This window comes from Schistocerca piceifrons, chromosome 1 (genome assembly GCF_021461385.2).
Source record: "Schistocerca piceifrons isolate TAMUIC-IGC-003096 chromosome 1, iqSchPice1.1, whole genome shotgun sequence".
In the NCBI taxonomy this organism is placed as follows: domain Eukaryota; kingdom Metazoa; phylum Arthropoda; class Insecta; order Orthoptera; family Acrididae; genus Schistocerca; species Schistocerca piceifrons.
Genome location: NC_060138.1, coordinates 1,192,745,554 through 1,192,768,314, shown reverse-complemented (window position 1 = coordinate 1,192,768,314; position 22,761 = coordinate 1,192,745,554). Strand labels below are relative to the sequence as shown.

Sequence of the window (22,761 nt, the reverse complement as noted above, 5' to 3'; positions counted from 1 at the left end):
AAATGAGCGATGTTGTCATTGTGTGAAACAATAGAAAATTTTCAGTGCTGTATTCTTTATTTGCAGTCCGGTCCAACAAGAGTTCCCGCTTTCTTCTACTCTTAAAAAAAAAAATACGTTAAGTGTATTGTTATTTTATACAGGGTACATAGGAATATTATTTGGTGACTGTCGTATTGCACAACAGCCTTTTTTCTAATTTTCTACAACTCGTAGCTTGTGGTGCCAGTTTTTTCTCATGTTTTGGATTTAATTTGTTTGGCGTACAATAGCACAGCGACAGTGAGTGTTCCAAATTGTAAAGTAAGGAAAAAATAGTCTAGGAAAATAAGGAGAAAATAGTGTAGGTTGCAAAAACAGCATAAACTGTGTTGACGTGTTTCGCCTTTCTGAAGCGTCTTAAAAAATCGTGTAGGAACTGTGTGTAAAGCCTTAGTCGTAAGTAGAAATTTTGGCGTGCACCTTCGGCGAAGGTAGATGCGGTCATGCAATTTGTATACCAATGTTTGTGAAAAGTTTGGTGGGGTGGGGAGGGGAGGGGGGGGGCTATCTAAGCCTACTGCGTCCCTTCGCTGAAGGTGCATACCAAAATTTCCACTACTTACGACTAATACATTACCAACAGTTGCTATACGATTTTGAAGATGCCTCAAAAGGGCGAAATTCACAGTTAATGCACCATGGCCATAGAATGGGAGGATTTATATAATCTTATTCATTGTACAGTCGCATATCATTTGGGTGGTTACAACCGATTCGACAAAACTGTCATATTTAGATATCGTTATTCTCCGTTGTGTAACACCACATAATTCGTCCGCTAAAGTCGCCTACTGACGCTGTAGAAGCTGATCATATTTTCCCTGCCTCCCCCCCCCCCCCCCCCGTACTGCATTCAAATCTTCATCTGAAAACAGCGGAGATATTTTTTAGTTGGGAATACGGTACAAGTTTCCTTCTGTCCAACGTGTACAAATGCCGAATTGATTTCTTCCTCTGTGCAATAGGCGACAATGCCGCTCCTTTCTCGGTTTTCAATTTATTTGTTTTGCTATCATACGAAGCTCGTTCCACCAGATACAATTATGTCACATAACAATACAAGAAGAACAGCTGTCTGACTTGATTACAAAATATAAAGCAGTTCAAAATGGCTATGAGCACTATGGGACTCAACTGCTGTGGTCGTAAGTCCCCTAGAACTTAGAACTACTTAAACCTAACTAACCTAAGGACAGCACACAACACCCAGCCATCACGAGGCAGAGAAAATCTCTGACCCCGCCGGGAATCGAACCCGGGAACCCGGGCGTGGGAAGCGAGAACGCTACCGCATGACCACGAGATGCGGGCTATAAAGCAGTAACTGTGAGAGATAATTAATGTGCAAAGTATATTTGTATGACTGCACTATTCAAATAATAGCCACATTATTTTGAACACAAAAACGTATAGTTCCCTTTTACGAAGTCTAATGAATGGCTGATAAATTTGTCAACAGGCCTACCCAAAAGAGCTGGCGAAAGAGAAAACTAATCCGTTATTTTTAAAATATTGTACGGCATAATCGTTCTTTGAGGATTAAATTCATCACTTTCTGTTGGTATATGTACAATGAACTCATTAGTGAGGCAACAGTCACAGATTGAGTAGGGCACTAACTTTAACAAATATCTACCTTGATTGGTATTGTCTAGGTACTCTGTCAATAGCAGCAATTCCTTTATCGTGAATGGCTAAGTTTGTTGGTATTGCAAACTTATAAAATTCGTGTTGATGAAGTTCTAATGTAGTGTTCTCGTCTTTTCCATATTTCGAACTTTCTCTCTCTCTCTCTCTCTCTCTCTCTCTCTCTCTCTCTCTCTCTCCCCCTCTCCCCCCTCTCTCCTTCTCTCCCCCCCTCTCTCCCCCTCCCTCAAAAAATGGCTCTGAGCACTATGGGACTTAACATCTATGGTCATCAGTCCCCTAGAACATAGAACTACTTAAACCTAACAAACCTAAGGACATCACACAACACCCAGCCATCACGAGGCAGAGAAAATCTCTGACCCCGCCGGGAATCGAACCCGGGAACCCGCCCGCTCCCTCCCTCCCTCCCTCTCGTGATCCAGTCGCTCCCTCGGGCACTATGTTGACTATCCTGCCGCAGGTCTTCCCTTTCTGCTGGAGGGCACCGACGTTACTGCTAATGAAGGCAGCGCACCACCGCCCTCGGAGCTGACGGCAATTGTGTTAGCTCATTACGCCACTAACAGACCCATCGCCACGCCGGCGCGAGCAGTTTGCATGCTTACGACCGGCATTAAACAATAAAACCGCCGCCGGCATTAACATTTATATCATTGCGCAGTCGGTGGCCGTGGCGGAATCTTAAAATGCGCGCGCTCCACGTGAGCTATTGTGTGCTGATGGCAATGCTCCATTTGTCGGCTGTACGGAGCAGGCAGTAACGGCGTCGCCGCTTTTAACGAGCATTTGCCCCCGGCAAGGAGTCGGAGGCGCCGAGAAACTCGCACCACGCCGCTAGACACCCCTCCCCCCCCCCCCCCCCCAACGCACCGGCTAATAGAATATTATCTTTACGAGCCGACGCTGCGTTTCGGCTTCTTATTTTTTCGCGGGCACCGAGAGGGGCTTCTTAGGCAGCTCGTAAAAACGATGCCATTGCAGTTTTTTCTTGCTGTGTGAGGCTGAATAGTCGACATAAATTTTCAGCCATTTTTCCCATGCATATTATGCTAAACGTTTGCAGTTTACTCTTCGGCTACAAAGCAAACGATGGCCCGGCTTTGATCCTACCGACATCAGAAACAGCTGCGACATATCTTACTTTACAAATTAAAAAAAAAAAAAAGCAAGCTGGAACAGAATATTGGTTGAAGTAGTCGTGGTTGGACGGAAAATAGCTGTGCTCCCTAGAAGACACTCCACACTTAAGTTGGAAGCGCTGTACATAAAGTGGGTAATATCTCTTTGTTGTTGACCGACTGAAGCTTACTGCAGGATGCCATTTTCAGCGCAGTATATCGTAATGCTGAGTTTTCGTGCAATAACGGTGACATTTACATCATATCGTAACTCGGTTTGTCACTCACCCCCTCTCTCCCTCTCTCTTTCTCCCCCACTCTCCCTATACCCCCCTCCCCCACCTCACTACGTGTGTGTGTTTTTTCTTCTTTTTCTTCCTATTATTATTATTATTCAGTCCAACGACAAATGAAACATGGGAGCCAAATGATATTGGGTCGCTTAGAGCAGATGCTCTTATTTGCTGAAGCGTTGTCATTTACAGCCCTTGGCGTGATATTTTATTATATTACTAATCGCTACATACTACCATCAATGTGTCAATGCGGCACATCTGCGTAAGAAGTGAGCGTGTCGACTGCGTATCAGGGGACGGCCTAAGGATGGTACTCTGTGCCGAAACCGGTAGCTCGTAGACGAAATAAATAAATTGTGACTATAGACTAAAACAAACATTTTCGTTACTATTGGCTGCAATTTGTCGCAAAGTTATCTCGCTTTTCAAGCCACTTCGCTTAAGTCGTTTTCCGTTTTTCTTTTATAATTCTCAACTCTGCAAGAACAACGAAGAGCGGGGTATAACGCTTCCATTCAGTCCCTTGTTGACCAGTCTGGTATGGTAGTTGAAGATAGCAAAACGAAAGTCGAAGCTTTAAATACCGCATTCAAGAAGCGTTCACACAGGACAATCGTACAAACATACCGTTATTTGGCCATCCGACAGACTCCTGTATGGACGACATAGTAATAAATGCACCTGCCGGCCGGGGTGGCCCAGCGGTTCTAGGCGCTACAGTCTGGAACCACGCGGCCGCTACGGTCGCAGGTTCGAATCCTGCCTCGGGCATGGATGTGTGTGATGTCCTTAGGTTAGTTAGGTTTAAGTAGTTCTAGGTTGTAGGGGACTGATGACCTCAGAAGTTAAGTCCCATAGTGCTCAGAGCCATTTGAACCATTTTTTTGAATAAATGCCTCTGACGTAGAGAAACAACTGAAGAGTTGAAAGAAAATAAGTCAGGAGGTCAGGATGAAATCCCAGTTCGGTTTTTCAAATTCTACTCTACGGCATTGAGCCCTTACCTAGCTTGCGTGCTTTTTATGTGACGCAGCATGTGAAATTTGCTTGATTTGGACGGGTTACTCCTGTAACTGAAATATCAGATCTGAAGATGGTTCTGAATGAACCGAGACCGGTCATATGAATAAAAAAAATTTTGCAATCAAGACTGATTATAAGTAACATTATAAAATCACTGATTGCTGTTATCCCAACCAGACATTATGTCTGCTTTTGCAAATGACCAGTAGTGATACAGGGTACCCTCCGCGAGCGCATTGTACTGTGGCTTGCGGAGTATTTATGTAGATATACATATAAATGTACGTATATTAGGACCCAGTATTGGATCTTGTGGACGTTCCCATTCACAAGCTTATCTTTTGTCAACATATGATGAATTACAAAGTAAATGTTGCAGCCTTCTTTTTGTTAAATGTGACGTGAGTGAACTGTTAGGATTTAGCAGGGAACCCATTAGTTTAGTGCTGGTGCTTGTTGCAGGCGGGGGTGACGCTGAACCACGACGCCGGCACGAGCGACGACAGCGGCCGGGCGTCGGAGCGCCTCAACGGCGCGTGCGCACCGCTAGAGAGGGACAGCTCGCACGACCGCCTCAGCGACGTAAGTACCACACTGTGCAGTGCCGGATAAAGCCGGAAAGGCGGAACTAATGTCTTCCCAAATTGGTTTAACTATCACATGTTGTTGTTGTGCTGCTGGTGGTGGGGGTGGTGGTGGCAGCCTTTAGTTCGAAGACGGGGTTGATGCAGGCGAATGCTGGGAAGGCTGCTTTGAAAGAGCACGGCCGAATTATTTCCCCGTCGTTCCCTAATCCGATGAGGCCGATGACCTCGCTGTTTGGTCCCTCGCCCCCACAACCCAAGCCAACCCAACTGGTTTTAATGCAGCTCTCCATGACACTCTTTCCTGTGGAAGCTTCATCATCTCCGAGTAACTACTGCAACCTACATCCTTTTGAACCTGCTTGCTGTATTCCTCTCATGGTCTCCCTCTACGATTTTATCCCCCCCCCCCCCATACACACACACACTTCCATCCAGTACCAAATCTGTGATCCCTTGACATCTCAGAACGTGTCCTATTAACGGATATCTTCCTTTAGTCATGTTATGACCGAGCGAGGTGGCGCAGTGGTTAGCACACAGGATTCGCATTCGGGAGGACGACGGTTCAATCCCGCGTCCGGCCACCCTGATTTAGGTTTTCCGTGATTTCCCTAAATCTCTCCTGGCAAATGCCGGGATGGTTCCTTTGAAAGGGCACGGCCGACTTCCTTCCCTAATCCGATTACCTCGCTGTTTGGTCTCTTCCCCCAAACAACCCAACCCTTAGTCATGTTATGACACAAACTTCTTTTATCCCTAATTCTGTTCAGTACTTCCTCATTGGTTACATGATCTTCCTAATCTTCAGTATTCTTCTGTAACACCACATTTCAAAAAGTTCTATTCTCTTCATGTGTGAACTGTTTATCGTTCACTTTTCACTTCCATACAGGGCTACGCTCCATAGAAATTCTTTCAATAAAGACATCCTAACACTTCAATCTATATTCTGTGCTAACAAATTTCTCTTCTTCAGAAACGTTTTTCTTGCCATTTCCAGTCTAAATTTTGTATCCTCTCTAATTCACCATCATCACTTATTTTGTTTTCCGAATAACAAAATTCACCTACTGCATGCACTTGCCTTAGTGTCTCGTCTACTAATACAGTTGCCTCAGAATCACCTTATTTAATTCGACTACATTCCATTACCCTCTTTTTTGCCTTTGTCAGTGTTCATCTTATGTCCTCCTTTTAGGACACTGCCCATTACGTTCAATGCCCTTCCATGTCCGTTATCGGCAAACCGCGAAGTTTAAGTCGTAGGAACAATATTGCTACGCGCGTTCGTACATTTCTGCGGAATCCAAACCCATCTTCCCAGAGGTCACCTTCTACCAGTTTTTCCATTCTTCTTTGAAGATTTCGTGTTAGTATTTTCCAACTTTGACTTTATAAACTGATATTTCGATAATATTCACATCTATCAGCAACTGCTCTCTTTGAAATTGGAATTATTACATTCTTCTTAAAGTATGAGAGTGTTTTGTTATACATCTTCAATCCAAGGTGGAAAACTTTTTGTTATGGCTGGCTCTCTGAAGGAGATCAGTAATTCTGAGGGAATGTCGCTCATTCCACGGGCCATGTTTCGACTTAGGTCTTCCAGTACTCTGTCAAATTCTTCTCGCAGTATCACATCTCCTATCTCATCTCTCTCATATTTTAGACATAATTCTTTTTGCGTTCAAGTTAGAAGTGTACTTTCAGTTGAAAATGCTTTACACTCTTTCTTACTGCCTTAAAGCCTTTTTTTTAAAGTTGTTGCTTATTTCAAGAGAACCAGTGGGCGCGCCTTCGAGAGCGTCAAAGCAAACAGCCACCATTGTTTAGCTGGAAGTGCTACTTTTCCTTAAGTTCCAAGAGCGCATGACAGCTGAGTTTAGGCAAACATGTCAGAATTTAAAACGCTGAAAATGACAATGAAATTTAAATTAATTTCAAGTTATATATCTAGGAATGATAGGCAACATTAAAAAGTTATAAAGATGATCTTAGAAGTATGCCAGTTTTGCATTAATTAGGATCGAAGAAAACGTTTTGCTACCTTGATGCGTGGGTTTTTCACTACAAGAATTCTACTTTCAATTCGTAACAGGGCACAGCTAGTTTTTACAGTCTTAGATCTGTCCTGTTTTATTGACCTAAGGAAACACTCTCATTTTTGTCCAGATTTTCTTATTCATATACAGGGTGTCCCAGCTATCTTGTCCACCCAAAATATCTCTGGAACAATAACAGCTATTGGAAAACGACTTTCACCGGTATCAATGTAGGGCTGGGGCCCATGAATGTACATATTTGGAAACATTCTAAAACGAAAGCATATGTGTTTTTAACACAAACTTTTTTTTAAATGGACCTCCTATATATATTCTTCAGCAATCCATAGCATGACGAAGCACATACACAATGGCGTTGATTGCATCCCAATATTCCCATTACATCCCGAGATATTGAGGCGCGAAGTTGACGCTTGAAACACCCAACATGCGCTGCTAGCGCACGTCCTGAGGCTCAGTCGTGAACCCCATGCTGCAGGATGGTAGCAGACCGTATTATTCGTTTCGGACCTCTTGATAAGTATGGAAGTGTGATTACGCATGTCAATCACATCGCGATTACGGGCAGCATGGGGTTCACGCCTGAGCCTCAGGACGTGCACTAGCAGCGCATGTCGGGTGTTTCAAGCGTCAACTTCGCGTCTCAATATCTCGGGATGCAATGGGAAGATTGCGATGCAATCAACGCCATTGTGTATGTGCTTTGTCATGGTATGGATTGCTGAAGAAAAAATACAGGTCCATTTAAGAAACATAAGTTTGTGTTAAAAAACATATATGCTTTCGTTTTAGAATGTTTCCAAATATGTACATTCATGGGCCCCAGCCCTACATTGATACCGGTGAAAGTCGTTTTCCAATAGCCGTTATTGTTCGAGAGATATTTTGGGTGGACAAGATAGCTGGGACACCCTGTATAATAGCACGTTCCCTGCCGTAAGGGGGTCTATAAAGACTTGACTAATAGTGTTGACATCAACCAAGCGAGCCAGGCAGCTGCGTGTTTCTTTATGACGGAGGGAAGCTGGGGAGTGTACAACTTCAATGTCGAAGCACTTAACGAGGCAGCAGGAAGTCGGCACGCAAAGTAGGCCGTGTGGCGCCGTAAAGAAGCCACTTTACACACGCGAGCGGTGCCGCCAGGTGTTTTGAAATCGTTTATTGAGGCGGGAGTGTCGCCCAACGAGGGAAAACAGGCTCTCCGAGCCACGGCAGCCGTGAAAGTGGACCGTAAACCGCATGCGAGGTTTCTCTCGGCCCGCCGCAGAATGTCGTCACGGGATTGACTGTCAGTGGGTCGCTGCACATCGGTAATTTAGTTATTTACAAAGCTATAACTATTACCACGAATAAATAAAGTGGCGAAAATAGGTTTCTGTTTTGTGATGTGTCTGGTTTTCTGGGTGCGATTGACTTATAGTGTGCGTTCTGCTGCGCTCAATTAATGTTCAGATGCTTGGAATTTTGCTGTTACGTATATCGTTGCCTGGACTCCAACCAGACTGTGAACTATTGTTTGTAGCCACGTCCGACCCCCGAAGCCCACTACGTCCTTTGTTGCTCTCTCGTCTTTCAGAGCTCGGACTGATATTCCCTGAAACGAAAAATTCTCTCAGCGTCTGCCAACACTAGTGAATGTGATGGCCGGCGGGTTTTTAATCAAATGAATAGCGGACCGCCAAGCGTTACTAAAATTTAAATAGCCGTCCGTGTTTATTAGGTTTTCTGACTTTTTATTTCCATGAACATCTTAATTATGCAGTCCCAGAAACTTGGCTTTTGCCCACGATACTCGTCACATCAGATTTCATTCCATGACCATACTGGAGATTGTGCTCAGCGACGGCTGATCAGTTTAGCTGTTCCAGTTGTTGATCTTCCTTGCGTCTCTCGTGGACTATTGTGGTAGCCAGCCCAACTTACGACATGCCACATTAGCATGGAATGCGATAAACGGCTGTCGGAGAGCTAGATAGTCTTATCGAAATACTGAAAATAAAAGTCACGGTTGCAGTGTTATTTTTATTTGAAAATAAAGCGTTTCACTTTGGTTAGACGTCATCAGATTGTGTAACTGTTTTGAAGTAAAAATAACTTTGCAACAGTATTTTGTTTTCAGTCTAATCATGAAAACCGGTTGCTGTATTAATCAGCCAACGATAGAGTGAAGACTACCTAGATCGTTTTTAACATTACAAAGACCACTTCACATCGCAGTTGAAGGGAACGAAGTGCACAAGATACTGGGCTACCGAGGAAGATGAGCCAAAAATCGCTTATGTATCTATTTTTTGTTATGTTAATGATGGTGTAGGTCTCCGAACGCCTTGTGTTTATCGCATTGCATGCGAGTCGCACGGCAATTCATTTTTCTGGCTTCTCTCGCTGCTAGCTACGAAACTGTGAGGCGCAGATTTCAGTGTTTATTAGGACTGCAGACGTTAATCTGCAAACAAACAAAAAATTAATTACATAACTTTATTTTCCGTGGCGGTAATTAAAACTGTTAGTGGTCGTCTTCTGTGTGACATTACATGCTATTTTACCATCACTGTGTACAGTACAGTCTTCTTAATAATGTTCAGATTATCATTTAGCCATACACTTAATTGCTCCGTTGTTTCCTTTTTGTTGCAGGCAAGCAGCCGTTGCAGCTCAGGAAAAGGCTATATCGTAAGTATATACACACCTGTATTAAAAAGTCCGTTGATGTTTTCTGTCTACATCATTATTGAATAAGCGAGGTTCGCTGTCTTTTTGACGTACCTGTAGACTACACCGACTGCGAATAATGAACGCAGCCTCTGTTATGAGTCTGTATACCACAGTACCTTCACAAACAAAACAAATTGATAGCAGGTCTCACCTTGGCCTTAATCTCATGTATTGTGTCGTTCTTCTCACCGCTCAGTAGTTGGGTTACGTTGATAGGATTTTAAGAAGAGGTCTGATGGCAACCTATTTACATTGGACTTTCGTTTTATTTACATCCTAATACAGGGTGAGTCACCTAACGTTACCGCTGGATATATTACGTAAACCACATCAAATACTGACGAATCGATGCCACAGACCTAACGTGAGGAAAGGGGCTAGTGTAATTGGTTAATACAAACCATACAAAAATGCACGGAAATATGTTTTTTAACACAGACCTACGTTTTTTTAAATGGAACCCCGTTAGTTTTGTTAGCACATCTGAACATATAAACAAATACGTAATCAGTGCCGTTTGTTGCATTGTAAAATGTTAATTACATCCGGAGATACTGTAACCTAAAGTTGACTCTTGAGTACCACTCCTCCGCTGTTCGATCGTGTGTATCGGAGAGCACCGAATTACGTAGGGATCCAAAGGGAACGGTGATGGACCTTAGGTTCAAAAAATGGCTCTGAGCTCTATGGGACTCAACTGCCGTGGTCATAAGTCCCCTAGAACTTAGAACTACTTAAACCTAACTAACCTAAGGACATCACACACATCCATGCCCGAGGCAGGATTCGAACCTGCGACCGTAGTGGTCATGCGGTTCCAGACTGTAGCGCCTTTAACCGCTCGGCCACTCCGGCCGGCTGGACCTTAGGTACAGAAGAGACTGGAACAGAACATTACGTCCACATGCTAACAACTTTGTATTGGTCTTTTTCACTGACACACATGTACATTACCATGAGGGGTGAGGTACACGTACACACGTGGTTTCCGTTTTCAATTACGGAGTGGAATAGTGTGTGTCCCGACATGTCAGGCCAATAGATGTTCAATGTGGTGGCCATCATTTGCTGCACACAATTGCAATCTCTGGCGTAATGAATGTCGTACACGCCGCAGTACATCTGGTGTAATGTCGCCGCAGGCTGCCACAATGCGTTGTTTCATATCCTCTGGGGTTGTAGGCACATCACGGTACACATTCTCCTTCAACGTACACCACAGAAAGAAGTCCAGAGGTGTAAGATCAGGAGAACGGGCTGGCCAATTTATGCGTCCTCCACGTTATATGAAACGCCCGTCGAACGTGTACCTCACCCCTTACGGTAATGTACATGTGCGTCAGTGAAAAAGACCAATAAAAAGGTGTTAGCATGTGGACGTAATGTGCTGTTCCAGTCTCTTCTGTACCTAAGGTCCATCACCGTTCCCTTTGGATCCCTGCGTAATTCGGTGCTCTCCGATACACACGATCGAACAGCGGAGGAGTGGTACTCAAGCGTCAACTTTAGGTTACAATATCTCCGGATGTAATTAACATTTTACAATGCAACAAACGGCACTGATTACGTATTTGTTTATATGTTCAGATGTGCTAACAAAACTAACGGGGTTCCATTTAAAAAAACGTAGGTCTGTGTTAAAAAACATATTTCCGTGCATTTTTGTATGGTTTGTATTAACCAATTACACTAGCCCCTTTCCTCACGTTAGGTCTGTGGAATCGATTCGTCAGTATTTGATGTGGTTTACGAAATATATCCAGCGGTAATGTTAGGTGACTCACCCTGTATATAAAAAGCGTGCGGGGTAGCGGGGCGGTCTGAGGCGTCATGTCACGGTCCGGGCGGCTCCCCCTGTCGGAGGTTCGAGTCGTCCCTAGGGCATGGGTGTGTGTGTATTGTCCTTAGCGTAAGTTTAAGTTAGATTAAGTAGTGCGTAAGCTTAGGGACCGATGACCTCAGCAGTTTGGTCCAGTAAGACCTTACCACTAATTTCCAATACATAAAATGAAGTACCGAGCGAGGTGACTTCATGATTAGAACACCGGAATCGTTTTGGGGAGCCACGCGTTTAAAATTTCTGTCGTAATTTAAAATTTATACTGTTTCCCTAAACTACCTCACGTGAATGCCAGTACAGTTACTAGTAAGATAATGGCTGCTCCCTACCGGCAATCCTCTAAGACAGATGTAGAAACGGAAGAAAGCAAGAAGAATTAAGTAGAAGTGAAAGAAATACCCACCACCTCGGGGCCATCCGTGTACGTTCTTTTACAGGGGTAGTCAGCAATCTTGGAACTGCTAGATTGATTATCCTGCAGTTCTCTGCGTCTAACAAGGGAACCTCCCCATCGCACCCCCCACAGATTTAGTTATAAGTTGGCACAGTGGATAGGCCTTGAAAAACTGAACACAGATCAATCGAGAAAACAGGAAGAAGTTGTGTGGAACCATGAAAAAAAATTTGTAGAATATACAAACTGAGTAGTCCATGCCAAGACAGGCAACATCAAGAAGACTGGGAGCCAAGGAGCGCCGTGGTCCCGTGGTTAGCGAGAGCAGCTACGGAACGAGAGGTCCTAGGTTCAAGTCTTCCCTCGAGTGAAAAGTTTAGTTTTTTATTTTCAGTTTATGTGACAAACTCTTATGTTTTCATCACTTTTTTGGGAGTGATTGTCACATCGACAAGAAAACCTAAATCGGGCAATGTAGAAGAATCTTTTTACCCATTCACCAAGTGTACAAGTTAGGTGGGTCGACAACATATTCCTGCCATGTGACGCACATGCCGTCAGCAGTGTCGTATAGAATATATCAGACGTGTTTTCCTATGGAGGAATCGGTTGACCTATGACCTTACGATCAAATGTTTTCGGTTCCCATTAGAAAGGCACGTCCTTTCGTCTACTAATCGCACGGTTTTGCGGTGCGGTAGCAAAACACAGACACTAAACGTATTGCAGTGAACAGAGACGTCAATGAACGAACGGACAGATCATAACTTTGCGAAAATAAAGAAAGTAAAATTTTCAGTCGAGGGAAAACTTGAACCAAGGACCTGTAGTTCTGCAGCTACTCACGCTAACCACGGGACCACGGCGCTCCTGAGCTCACATTTTCCTTGATGTTGCCTATCTTGCACATGAACTACTCAGTTTGTATATCTTACTAAATTTTATCACGGTTCCACACAACTTCTTCCCGTTTTCTCGATTGATCTGTGTTCAGTTTTTCAAGGCCTATCCACTGTGCCAACTTATAACTAAATCTGAGGGGGGTGCGATGGGGAGGTTCCCTTGTAAGTATTTGTTATATGTAAATGGAGATGGTATTAAAACGGGAACAAACAAAAATATACTCGCCCAATTTTGGACTGGCAGAGGTGTTTTGTAGGTCGCCGAAGCACGCCGCCGTAAGATTAGCGCGTGCGATGACTGCGGGCGTGCGGCACGGCAGTGCAGCGAAGCAGATTTGGGGCACTTAACGGCCCGGTATCTGCGGCGGCAGCGCTAATGGTACGGCTCCAGCCAGCCGGCTATTACCAGATTAACGACCCCGGCTAACATTTTATCACTCCTGCGACGCTGGAGGGACATAATCCATATCCCACGGTCGCGGGAGCGCTCCGCAGCCGTTTCCGCCGCCGCAGGTAATTAATGCTCGGGTAATTGGCAGCCGTGACGGGCACCACGCCCCTTCTCTCATCCATCCCCTCCCCCCCTGCCCTCCCACTCACCGTGCCGCGCTGCCGCTCAGATTGATGGAGTCTTCCTTCGATGAGCTCCACGGACCATGGAGGGAAGCAGAGAGCACGTTGGCCGCAGTTTACTGGCTCTTGGTCTTGTGCTGTAGTATACTGCCTGCGCTTTTTCATCTCGACTTGTCTTAACGTGACTTCCATTGCAGCAGGTTATCGCGTTCAGTAGGAATTACGTGACAGGGATTTTTACCAGTACCACAGCGAAATGAAGCGTAGTCTCCTTCATTGAAATAAAATGCTGTAGGACATACCACAGGATGGTTAATTTCCTTTGACAATCAAAACTGTCCTCCTCATCAAAATGCTACTGGATGATCAGTTTATTTGGACACGCAAAAAGGATAATTTCTTGCGAACCATAATGCTTCCATACCAGATGTATGTTCACTTTACTTTCACTTTAAAATTGAACTCTCCGTTGTTTACCTTGAAGTAAAAATATTCTGATATTATTTCAGCAGTCACTTTGAGTAAAAACGTGACCTATTGGCGACCTCTACATCATCTTCCTCGTCAGGAGTAATTACTTCTCTTCACTGCCACCGTGGCTTGCCTTTACGACCACTACGAATCATAAAATTGGTCGTGATGTGCAGAGACGGCAACCAATAATTATTATTCAATATTTTTATTTCATCTCTTCGCCTCTCGATCATAAAGGTCATACTTAGGTTACAAAACCTCTATCTCTTTGTTCCGCACATCGGACATTATCTTCACCTCGCACAATTGATTTTCCGTGTTTTTCACTTGTATTTATAACACACTTCAAACTCTGAAGCCAGTCTTAATTATCCTTCACATTCAAATTTATGCACGGGCATGCCCTTAGCGGAATCCAAATCAACCACTATACTCACAGATTGGCTCAAGGGATATATGTCAAGTATTCAAACAGATATTCCATCTTTATAAACAATACAGCCCATATGTGTTACGCTGCAATAACTAGCGCTTGCTCCGACGCACTACCAAATGTTGTTGTTGTTGTTGTTGTTGTGGTCTTCAGTCCTGAGACTGGTTTGATGCAGCTCTCCATGCTACTCTATCCTGTGCAAGCTTCTTCGTCTCCCAGTACATACTGCAACCTACATCCTTCTGAATACGCTTAGTGTATTCATCTCTTGGTCTCCCTCTACGATTTTTAGCCTCCACGCTGCCCTCCAATACTAAAGTGGTGATCCCTTGATGCCTCAGAACATGTCCTGCCAACCGATCCCTTCTTCTAGTCAAGTTGTGCCACAAACTCCTCTTCTCCCCAATTCTATTCAATACCTCCTCATTAGTTATGTGAAATCACATCTAATCTTTAGCATTCTTCTGTAGCACCACATTTCGAAAGCTTCTATTCTCTTCTTGTCCAAACTATTTATCGTCCATGTTTCACTTCCATCACTACCAAATAACACTGAGAAATACGAGAGACGTTCAGTAAGTAATGCAACTTTTTTTTATCTGAAAGCACATGGTTTTATTCAGGATTCCAATTCATCGTATTATTCCTCACTCTTTCGTCCACAAAACTGTTTTTCAACATAATCTCCGTTCAGTGTGACAGCTTTACGCCACGATAACGGGAGAGCTTTTATGCTCGCAGTCAATAATCTTCGCATCGACAACCTACTGCTTCCCGCGGAGTGGCTCTTTCTTTCGCCAAAACGGATGAAAGTCGGAAGGTGCGAGATCGGGGCTGTAGGGTAGATGAGGAAGAACACATTTTTGAGTACCCCCAGCTGGCGGGCGACATCGTCAGCACGACCAACAGAGACGTTCTGTTGCCCAGCGAGATGTTTGATTGTGATCCATTGCATCTCGTGTTAGGGTCCGCACGTTCGAACACTGCAGGATTCTCAGCTGTGTGCGGCCGGACGGCACGCGGGACATCAGGGAGGTCTGCGCGACCTTGTTCGATGATGAACGGTGCGTCGCCCGACGACTCACCGTGCTTTTGTTCACTGTCAGGTCTGCCTGCGTACACATTCTGCAAGCGCCTACGAATATCTGCGACGCTATGTTTCTCCCCCAAAAGAATCTCAGTGACAGCTCTGTCCGGTACCGACGTCACTTTGAAGGCAACTTATAGCGCCGCGATCTGTCGAAACTGTAGGTAATTGTAGTAGCTGAGGCGAGAATTTTACCCAACCGTAATTGCCGAGAAAAGAATTTGTTGCATTAGCTATTGAACGCCCCTCGTGTTTTATGCAAACAGTTCGTCGCGAAAGAGAGACAACATATTATTGTTTACATCTAACAGTCGGATAAGTCTCCTTCCAGTCGGATACAGGCGTTACGAGCTTGTTTGGTACATGGCTACCAACGATTTACAGACAGTGGGATTCAATTCCGGTTTTTAACACAGTTTTAATGTGCAGTGATTTTACTTTTAACTGGAGAACCATGTCTTTAGTTTCTAAACTGAAATTAATTTTGAATAATCTCATTATATACTGTGTGAAATATTTGTAGCAATAGGTTCGCAGGCACGGTATTTAATGTCTGTAGTAGCAGTAAAAATAATAATACTAGGGAACCACGACGGCTGTACATTCTTTACGAGGCTTTGTGGGCACCAGAGACAATGATAATTATCAAAATACACAGCCGTCTGGCCCCAATAATTAAAAACTGCGCATCATGACAGCGTCCCATACGCGTCAGCGGACCCGTTGATAAGCATCATCAATAAATCCGCTTTCCGTGCAGAGAGCATTTCACTGCATTAATAAAATACGAATTTGCGGCAGCTAAATATTAATATATTATGGGATAATCTCTCGCAAATATCCGAGTATACGCGCAGTTTTTATGTCCCGCAGCCATCGCAAAATACGGCGGTTTTTTTCTCTCCTCCCCTCTCTCTCTCTCTCTCTCTCCATTAATTAAATTTTGACGAAATTGCGGCTGTGCGCGACCGCGCAAGGGACGCCTTTCTGTTTTAATTTTGCGCTCTACCCCGGCCTGGATGGAGGGGGGAGGGATTCCGGCACAGACTGAAATTAATGCAAAGCGCTCTATTGTTAAAATATTTGTGACGGCGGCTTTTATATTATTCCTGCTTTTCACCGCGCGCCCGAGATACTTTTATTATCGGTTTGAAATCAATCTCGGCTTTCCGGCCTCTGTAATCGCATCGCAGTGACGTAAACACGAGTCCAAAATAAATGAATTTTCATGTGAGCCCGTTGGTTATTTGGCGCACTCCACAATTCTTCATTACCATTATGGTGCTACAGCGTTTGTGATTTGTGAGGGTTCGCTCGTAAATATGCGTAAGTGGATGTACCGCCATGGAGGTTTATGTCTGTATACTGAAGTATTTAGTTTTTAACACTCGTTTTAGCTATCCAAATGATTTTTTAAAATCTGATTCAACATGTACACTATTTCATTGTTAGGCAATCGGTGTCATAGTCACACTTTTAACTTGGTTACAGAACGAAAGAGCGAGAATCGGGTGACGTAGTTAAGACTACCACAACTTAAAACTAAAATTAATTTCTAATTCTTCTCAGTGTGACCGCGTCATATGCAATAAAACTGCCAACGTTTCGGCTGCTATTGCAGAAACCTTCGTCAGTGCGCGTTTTATTAATTACGGCGTGGTCACACACTCCAGAAGAACTCACTAAAAAAATTGTGTTTCGATAAATGATTCTATGTGAAGTTACTGTTTTCTCCCTTTTACGGTATATAACCCTCTTTTCTTTGGGCAGAAGGGTGAAAGTCCAGTGTCCACAATTTAGGGCCTGAAGGCTGTTTACATTTGTGAAAGGAAAAAAATTAAAGCAACCAGTGTGCTATTTCTTCACATGGGCGTTTTTCAAAAACAGTTGCTGAAAATGCTGAATAAAAATCTAAATGACAAGATTGGTCTTTGCGGCGGGTGCAGACGAGTGAAGGGAAATGCTGACGAAATCGGCGCTCGGTGGGACCAACAGAAATTGCAGCGTTTAGCTTCCCTACGCAATTTTACTACATCAGCGTGAAAAAAGGTTCATTTCGACATGGAGCCAATGACAGTTAAAGAAAATAAGGTATGAGAGGTTAACTGGAATGAAATATCGCATAACAGCATGCTTGCACCATGTACAGAATTATTAATGAACAATGCAACAGTCAAAAAAGTATTGTAAAAAACGCTTTTCATCTGCACAAAGTCCCATTATTAACTTACAGATTTTCAGATGAACTGCTTTCTCTTTCAATTCTGCTCTAAGGGGGATAGGCCGGCAGCTAGGTTGTTGATGTACAGGATATCAAATAATAAATCAGTACTTAAATATACATCTCTAAGGAACAGGCAGTATATTTACAGTGTGCAGCCGATTTTTTATAGGCCGGTAAGTCAGTGTCTTTTTCTTCGATACGTCGATAGTTTTGTCGATATATTGAGGCCCGATAATGATGTTTGCCACAAGCTCAAGTTACGTATTCGTGGATGTTGTAGCATTCGACTTTAGCACACACAAAATGTGAGAACTTGAATTGCATCGATGCAACAGTTGATTTACGACTGAATCACGATTACAAATGTTGAAGTTACATGAAATTATGACCATTAATACTGTTCTCTAGGCGTCCAGAACAAGATAGGATTAACAAGTTTTCCACTCAGAAAAGTTTTTTATGATGAGTATTAAAATATGATTAAGATGGGAGAAATATTGTGCAAAAGTAAATTGTTATCGTATTTCAAACTGATGCTGTCGAATATTGTTATTGTTATCAGAAAGATGTAGATACTGGAAGCGCAGTAGAATTCCTTTCAGCGGAATATGTGTTACTACCTCTGTTTTAAGTCGGATATCTATCCGTAGACCGCCAAGCTTAAGCAAATAGTGACATGTGTTTCACGGGTCGTATACCTTGTGCCGTGTTGAAGTGGCAGAAGCCTCACATGAAACATACAAGTCACATCTTTGTAGGTAAAACTTAAGGGACGCATCACTGAATCATCAAGAAGCTGTAGCGTAAACAACTGTACTCGCATATAAGATCTCTATGGCTTGGCACGCAGGCGAAGGAATTTTCTTTTTTCCGCTGACATTTACTGCTTCATATGAAACATAGTCGTCCAGAGAAATAAAAGAAGTTGTTTTGTGATCAACTCTACGTAATGGCAAGTAGCAGAAGTTACCATCGATCTTGTGTCAGCGCTTAATGTTCTCCGTGATGCTGCTGGCGGTGTGCACTCGGATACCCGTCCTGTTACGACGCATTATAAAGATACAGCCGTGTGCTGAGGGCCGCAGCGGGCTCCCAGCCTTCGATGTGGCCGTATATCAGTGTAGCAATCGCGTTCCAGTTATGAGCTAGTTCTGGTACTCTTTACGACCCATTCATCCGCTGCAAAGTAGACAAAAAGACGCGCTTACTTCACTCCTTGCGATTCAACATTTATCTCTCTATCTGCAACAGGAACCATTTTCCGCATAGAATGTTGCTTAAATCATGCCAGTAATAAAGTCTTACGAAAAAAAAAATCTCCCGATAATAACCCGGTCGACTTCTATGTAAGTGACCTATTACAAAGGAAATATTGCTACGGTATGTAGATTTCAAGGCTGAAAGATTCGACGGCTCACGGATCAGGCATCCCTTGGAATGCAGAATAATTTTCATCCCAGATATGAATTGCTAGTGTTGAATACTAAAAAAAAAGTGTCCAAACTCTGGAATAGTTCAGGAACTTAGGAATGTAACTAATAATTTTGCCGTTTTGGGTCTGCCATGCATGTGTAAAGCCTATTCAGATATTACAAACACTCAGTTTTCTCTGAAAGTCGGAAGACGTGCTTATCACGAGTAATGGGCCAGGTTTATGGAGTTAGAAAACCAATTTCGGCAGTGATCCTCAATTTCTCATTTGCTTACGACGTAAATCGTGTACGTAGGTCCTATTATTTGATTTTTCTCTCCGTAAAATAAAGCTAGAAAATGATTCATCTAAGCAGGCGACTAGGCCACCTTTCAGCTAATCTCTCGCAACAACGCTCACTGTCCCGTTAAGGGCCGGCTGGTGTGGCCGAGCGGTTCTAGGCGCTTCAACCACGCGACCGCTACGGTCGCAGGTTCGAATCCTGCCTCGGGCATGGATGTGTGTGATGTCCTTATGTTAGTTAGGGGAAGGTTAGTGGAAGACATGTCACATCGACCAGTAGTAGTTCAGTAGTTCGATCGTGGTACGGAAGGCGCGATAAAGGGGAAAATTGTATGGTCACAACTGGTAAACGGACGTTAGAGTACGCTAACTGTAGTAAATACCTGGATATGAAAGGTCGATCTAGAAAAAGCGTTTAGGAGTGTAAAGTGGTGCAAGATGTTTAAAAATTCTCGGAAAGAAAGATATAAGATATAAGGAACGATAGGTAGCACAGAAGGTGCACAAAAAATGAGGAACGAACAATTAGAATGGGAGATACAAAACGAAGTGCTCGGATTAAAAAGGAGATAAGAGAGGGATGAAATCTTTGGCTCCTACTTTGAATCGGTACATCGAAGAAGCAGTGATGCAAATAAAAGAAAGGTTCAAGAAAAGAATTAAAATTCATATTGAAAGGTTCTAGGGAGTACGGAATGTGGTTTGAGAGTAAACTGAAGGAAAACGAAAGTAACGAGGAGTAGCAGAAATACGATTAGCGAGAAACTGACCAACAAAATTGGGGAAGTGAAAGAATTCTGCTATCTTGGAAGCAAAGTAACAAATGAGAGACGGAGCAAGGAGGTCATCAAAGCTGAACAGCAAAAGCGAAGAGGGCATTCCTGGTGAAGTGATGTGTATTAGCATCAAACATTGACCCAGATATGAGACAGAAATTTCTGAAAATGTGTTTGGAGCAGAAGCATTGTATGGTAGTGAATCGTGGACTGTAGGAAAACCGGAAAAGAAGAGAGTCAAAAAATCAAATGGCTCTGAGGACTATGGGACTTAACAGCTGAGGTCATCAGTCCCCTAGAACTTAGAACTACTTAAACCTAACTAACCTAAGGACATCACACACATCCATGCCCGAGGCAGGATTCGAACCTGCGACCGTAGCGGTCGCGCGGTACCAGACTGAAGCGCCTAGAACCGCTCGGCCATTCCGGCCGGCGGAAGAGAGTCGAAGTGTTTTAGAAGTGGTACTATAGAAAGGACGTTGAAAATCAGATGGACTGACGGTATTTAGAAATGAGGAGTTTCTATACATAGTCGGTGAGAACGTGTGGAAAACGTGGACAAAATGAAGGAACAAGGTGATGGGACGTTTGTCAAAACATCAAGACATAACGTCCATGGTACTCGAATGAAGAGCTAGGCACTGGTTAGGAATTCGTTGTGTACCTCATCACGTCAGACAGAAGATGTAGGGAAAAAAGACGAAAGAGATTGGAGTTTGCACCAAACATGCGAACTGTTACTCAGTGCATGCACAGGAGGAACGGTGTGAGATGCTGTAGAAAGAAAATCGGGAGTGGCCAGATAAAAATGGTCTCATCCACAGACGTTTCGGAAGGCTCATGATGGAACCTAATAAGGACCCTGTTGTCTGTAGTGACCCTTGTCCAGAAGGGTAGTGGGAGGGGAGCGAGTGGTTCCTCGGCTGTGATGACTCTAGTCGGCACCCATTTGCCTGTAGACGACCACATAATCCGCCGCGCGCCGCACTCGGACAAAGCCCATGGAGACACAACCACCTACCCACCACTATCAACAGAGGCGTCCCCAGCTCAAACCGACGCCATCAGCGGCGCCCCCGCAACAACGAGAGAATATTGAAACTTTTACGCGGCCGTAAATCCTTGATAACTCGCTATGAAGCTGAATGCGTTTTAGATGCCATTTGCGCCGTCTCCGCGTGCCAGATAGACCCTCTGGTTTCCCCCCCCCCCCCCTTTCCCCCACCCCCGCAGGCTCGGCAGCCGGAGAGCCATCCCCTCGTGTCTCGCAGAAGCGCGCAGTTTACCGCGGCTGCCCCTGCCGGAGCCTGTATAACTCGTAAAACTTTAAAGCCGGTGATTATGCTGTTTGTTAGGAATTTTTATAGGTGTTCCCATTTCCAGAGTCATGCATATTTCATCCCGCGGCCCGGTCTGCCGTTCCGCTGCCCCCGATCCCGTCGCAGCTCGCAGCTTCACTCCTACCTCCTTTTTTTTTTCCTCTTACGTTTGTTTTGCGCCTTCCTCGACCGCGGCGCGTTGGGCTCGGTTAGTGCGCCCTCCAGATAGCTCGTGAAATATTCGCGGCGCCCGCCCGCGGCCATTGTCGGCCCCCGCGATCCGGCTAATGTAAATACAGCGCCAGAGACCGCGGGGCCGCATGAATAACCTGGCGACCGCTACCGCTCCCGCTGTTTACCTTGCAATCGCGTATTCCCTTATCGCAGCCACTAGTTGGCTGTTTCCCGCGGCCTGTGTACCGCTGTGTGCTGCGGGACAGCAACGGCACATTCGAGTCCGCACAGTGTTCGGGTCTGCGTAGCCTTCTCTTTGTACTTTCTTCTCTCGCTTACTCTTCTTACCCTTTCACGTACCGCTCAGTCACGTATCGCTCAGTCACGTATTTTACCTCCTTTACAGGGGAAAAATGCATGTTATTCATGTGGTACATGGAAGTCCGTACTACATCGTTCATCCCCCTTCTTTATATGTTTTGTTTAAATGATATTTCCGCCATTTAGCCCTTGCGCCATTAACAAGTACAACACTGAAAAACTTTTTCTACAAATGCACGACTTCAGTATGGCATTCCAATGTCAGATTACATATTACCGAAATAATACTACTTACGTGTTGGGTATAATCAGACTTTGTTGAATGAAGTCATCGTCAGGATCTATTGAACTGGGTATCTCAGAGTACAAAAATCACCGAAATGTATGGCAGACAGGTAGCAAACATGTTTTCCAGCCATAGAACAACTGAGCCAGAGAATGAGCAACAGTACAGTAGTTACATGTACAGCCAGTGTGGTCTGAAGAGATACTATGAAAGTTACTGGGCCGGCCGGGATGGCCGAGCGGTTCTAGGCGCTACAGTCTGGAACCGCGCGACCGCTACGGTCGCAGGTTCGAATCTTGCCTCGGCCATGGGTGTGTGTGATGTCCTTATGGTTACTTAGGTTTAAGTAGTTCTAAGTTCTAGGGGACTGATGACCTCAGATGTTAAGTCCCATAGTGCTCAGAGGCATTTGAACAAAAGTTACTGGTTGGCTGGTAGTCAAAGATGAACAGCGAAGGTTGTATGTCTCTGTTGCATAATCCATGAGCACAGAAGGATTATAGATACAAATCAAATAGCTCTGAGCACTAGGGGATGAAGTACCCCGCTATATGTGTTCCCTGCTGCTTTTGTTTGTTGTACCTTCAGGAGTTCTCGCTGTCTTCGGCACTACAACTCTCGCAGTAAGTATGCGTCGGCGGCTGCAATATCGAGCCTTGGTGTGTGTGTGTGATATATATATGGCTTCAAATGGCTCTGAGCACTATGGGACTTAACTGCTGAGGTCATCAGTCCCCTAGAACTTGG

General features: G+C 44.3%; 1 protein-coding gene across 3 annotated transcripts in view; it reads left to right on the top strand.

Moving 5' to 3' along the window:
• Positions 1-22,761, top strand: part of LOC124781541 (fibrosin-1-like protein) — a 714,430-nt gene that overhangs the window by 453,064 nt on the left and 238,605 nt on the right. For all 3 annotated transcript variants that reach the window (XM_047253869.1, XM_047253870.1, XM_047253868.1), the window contains exons 3-4: positions 4,592-4,711; positions 9,417-9,452. In XM_047253869.1, coding sequence (XP_047109825.1) covers positions 4,592-4,711; positions 9,417-9,452 — 156 coding nt within the window. The remainder of the gene's footprint in view (positions 1-4,591; positions 4,712-9,416; positions 9,453-22,761) is intronic.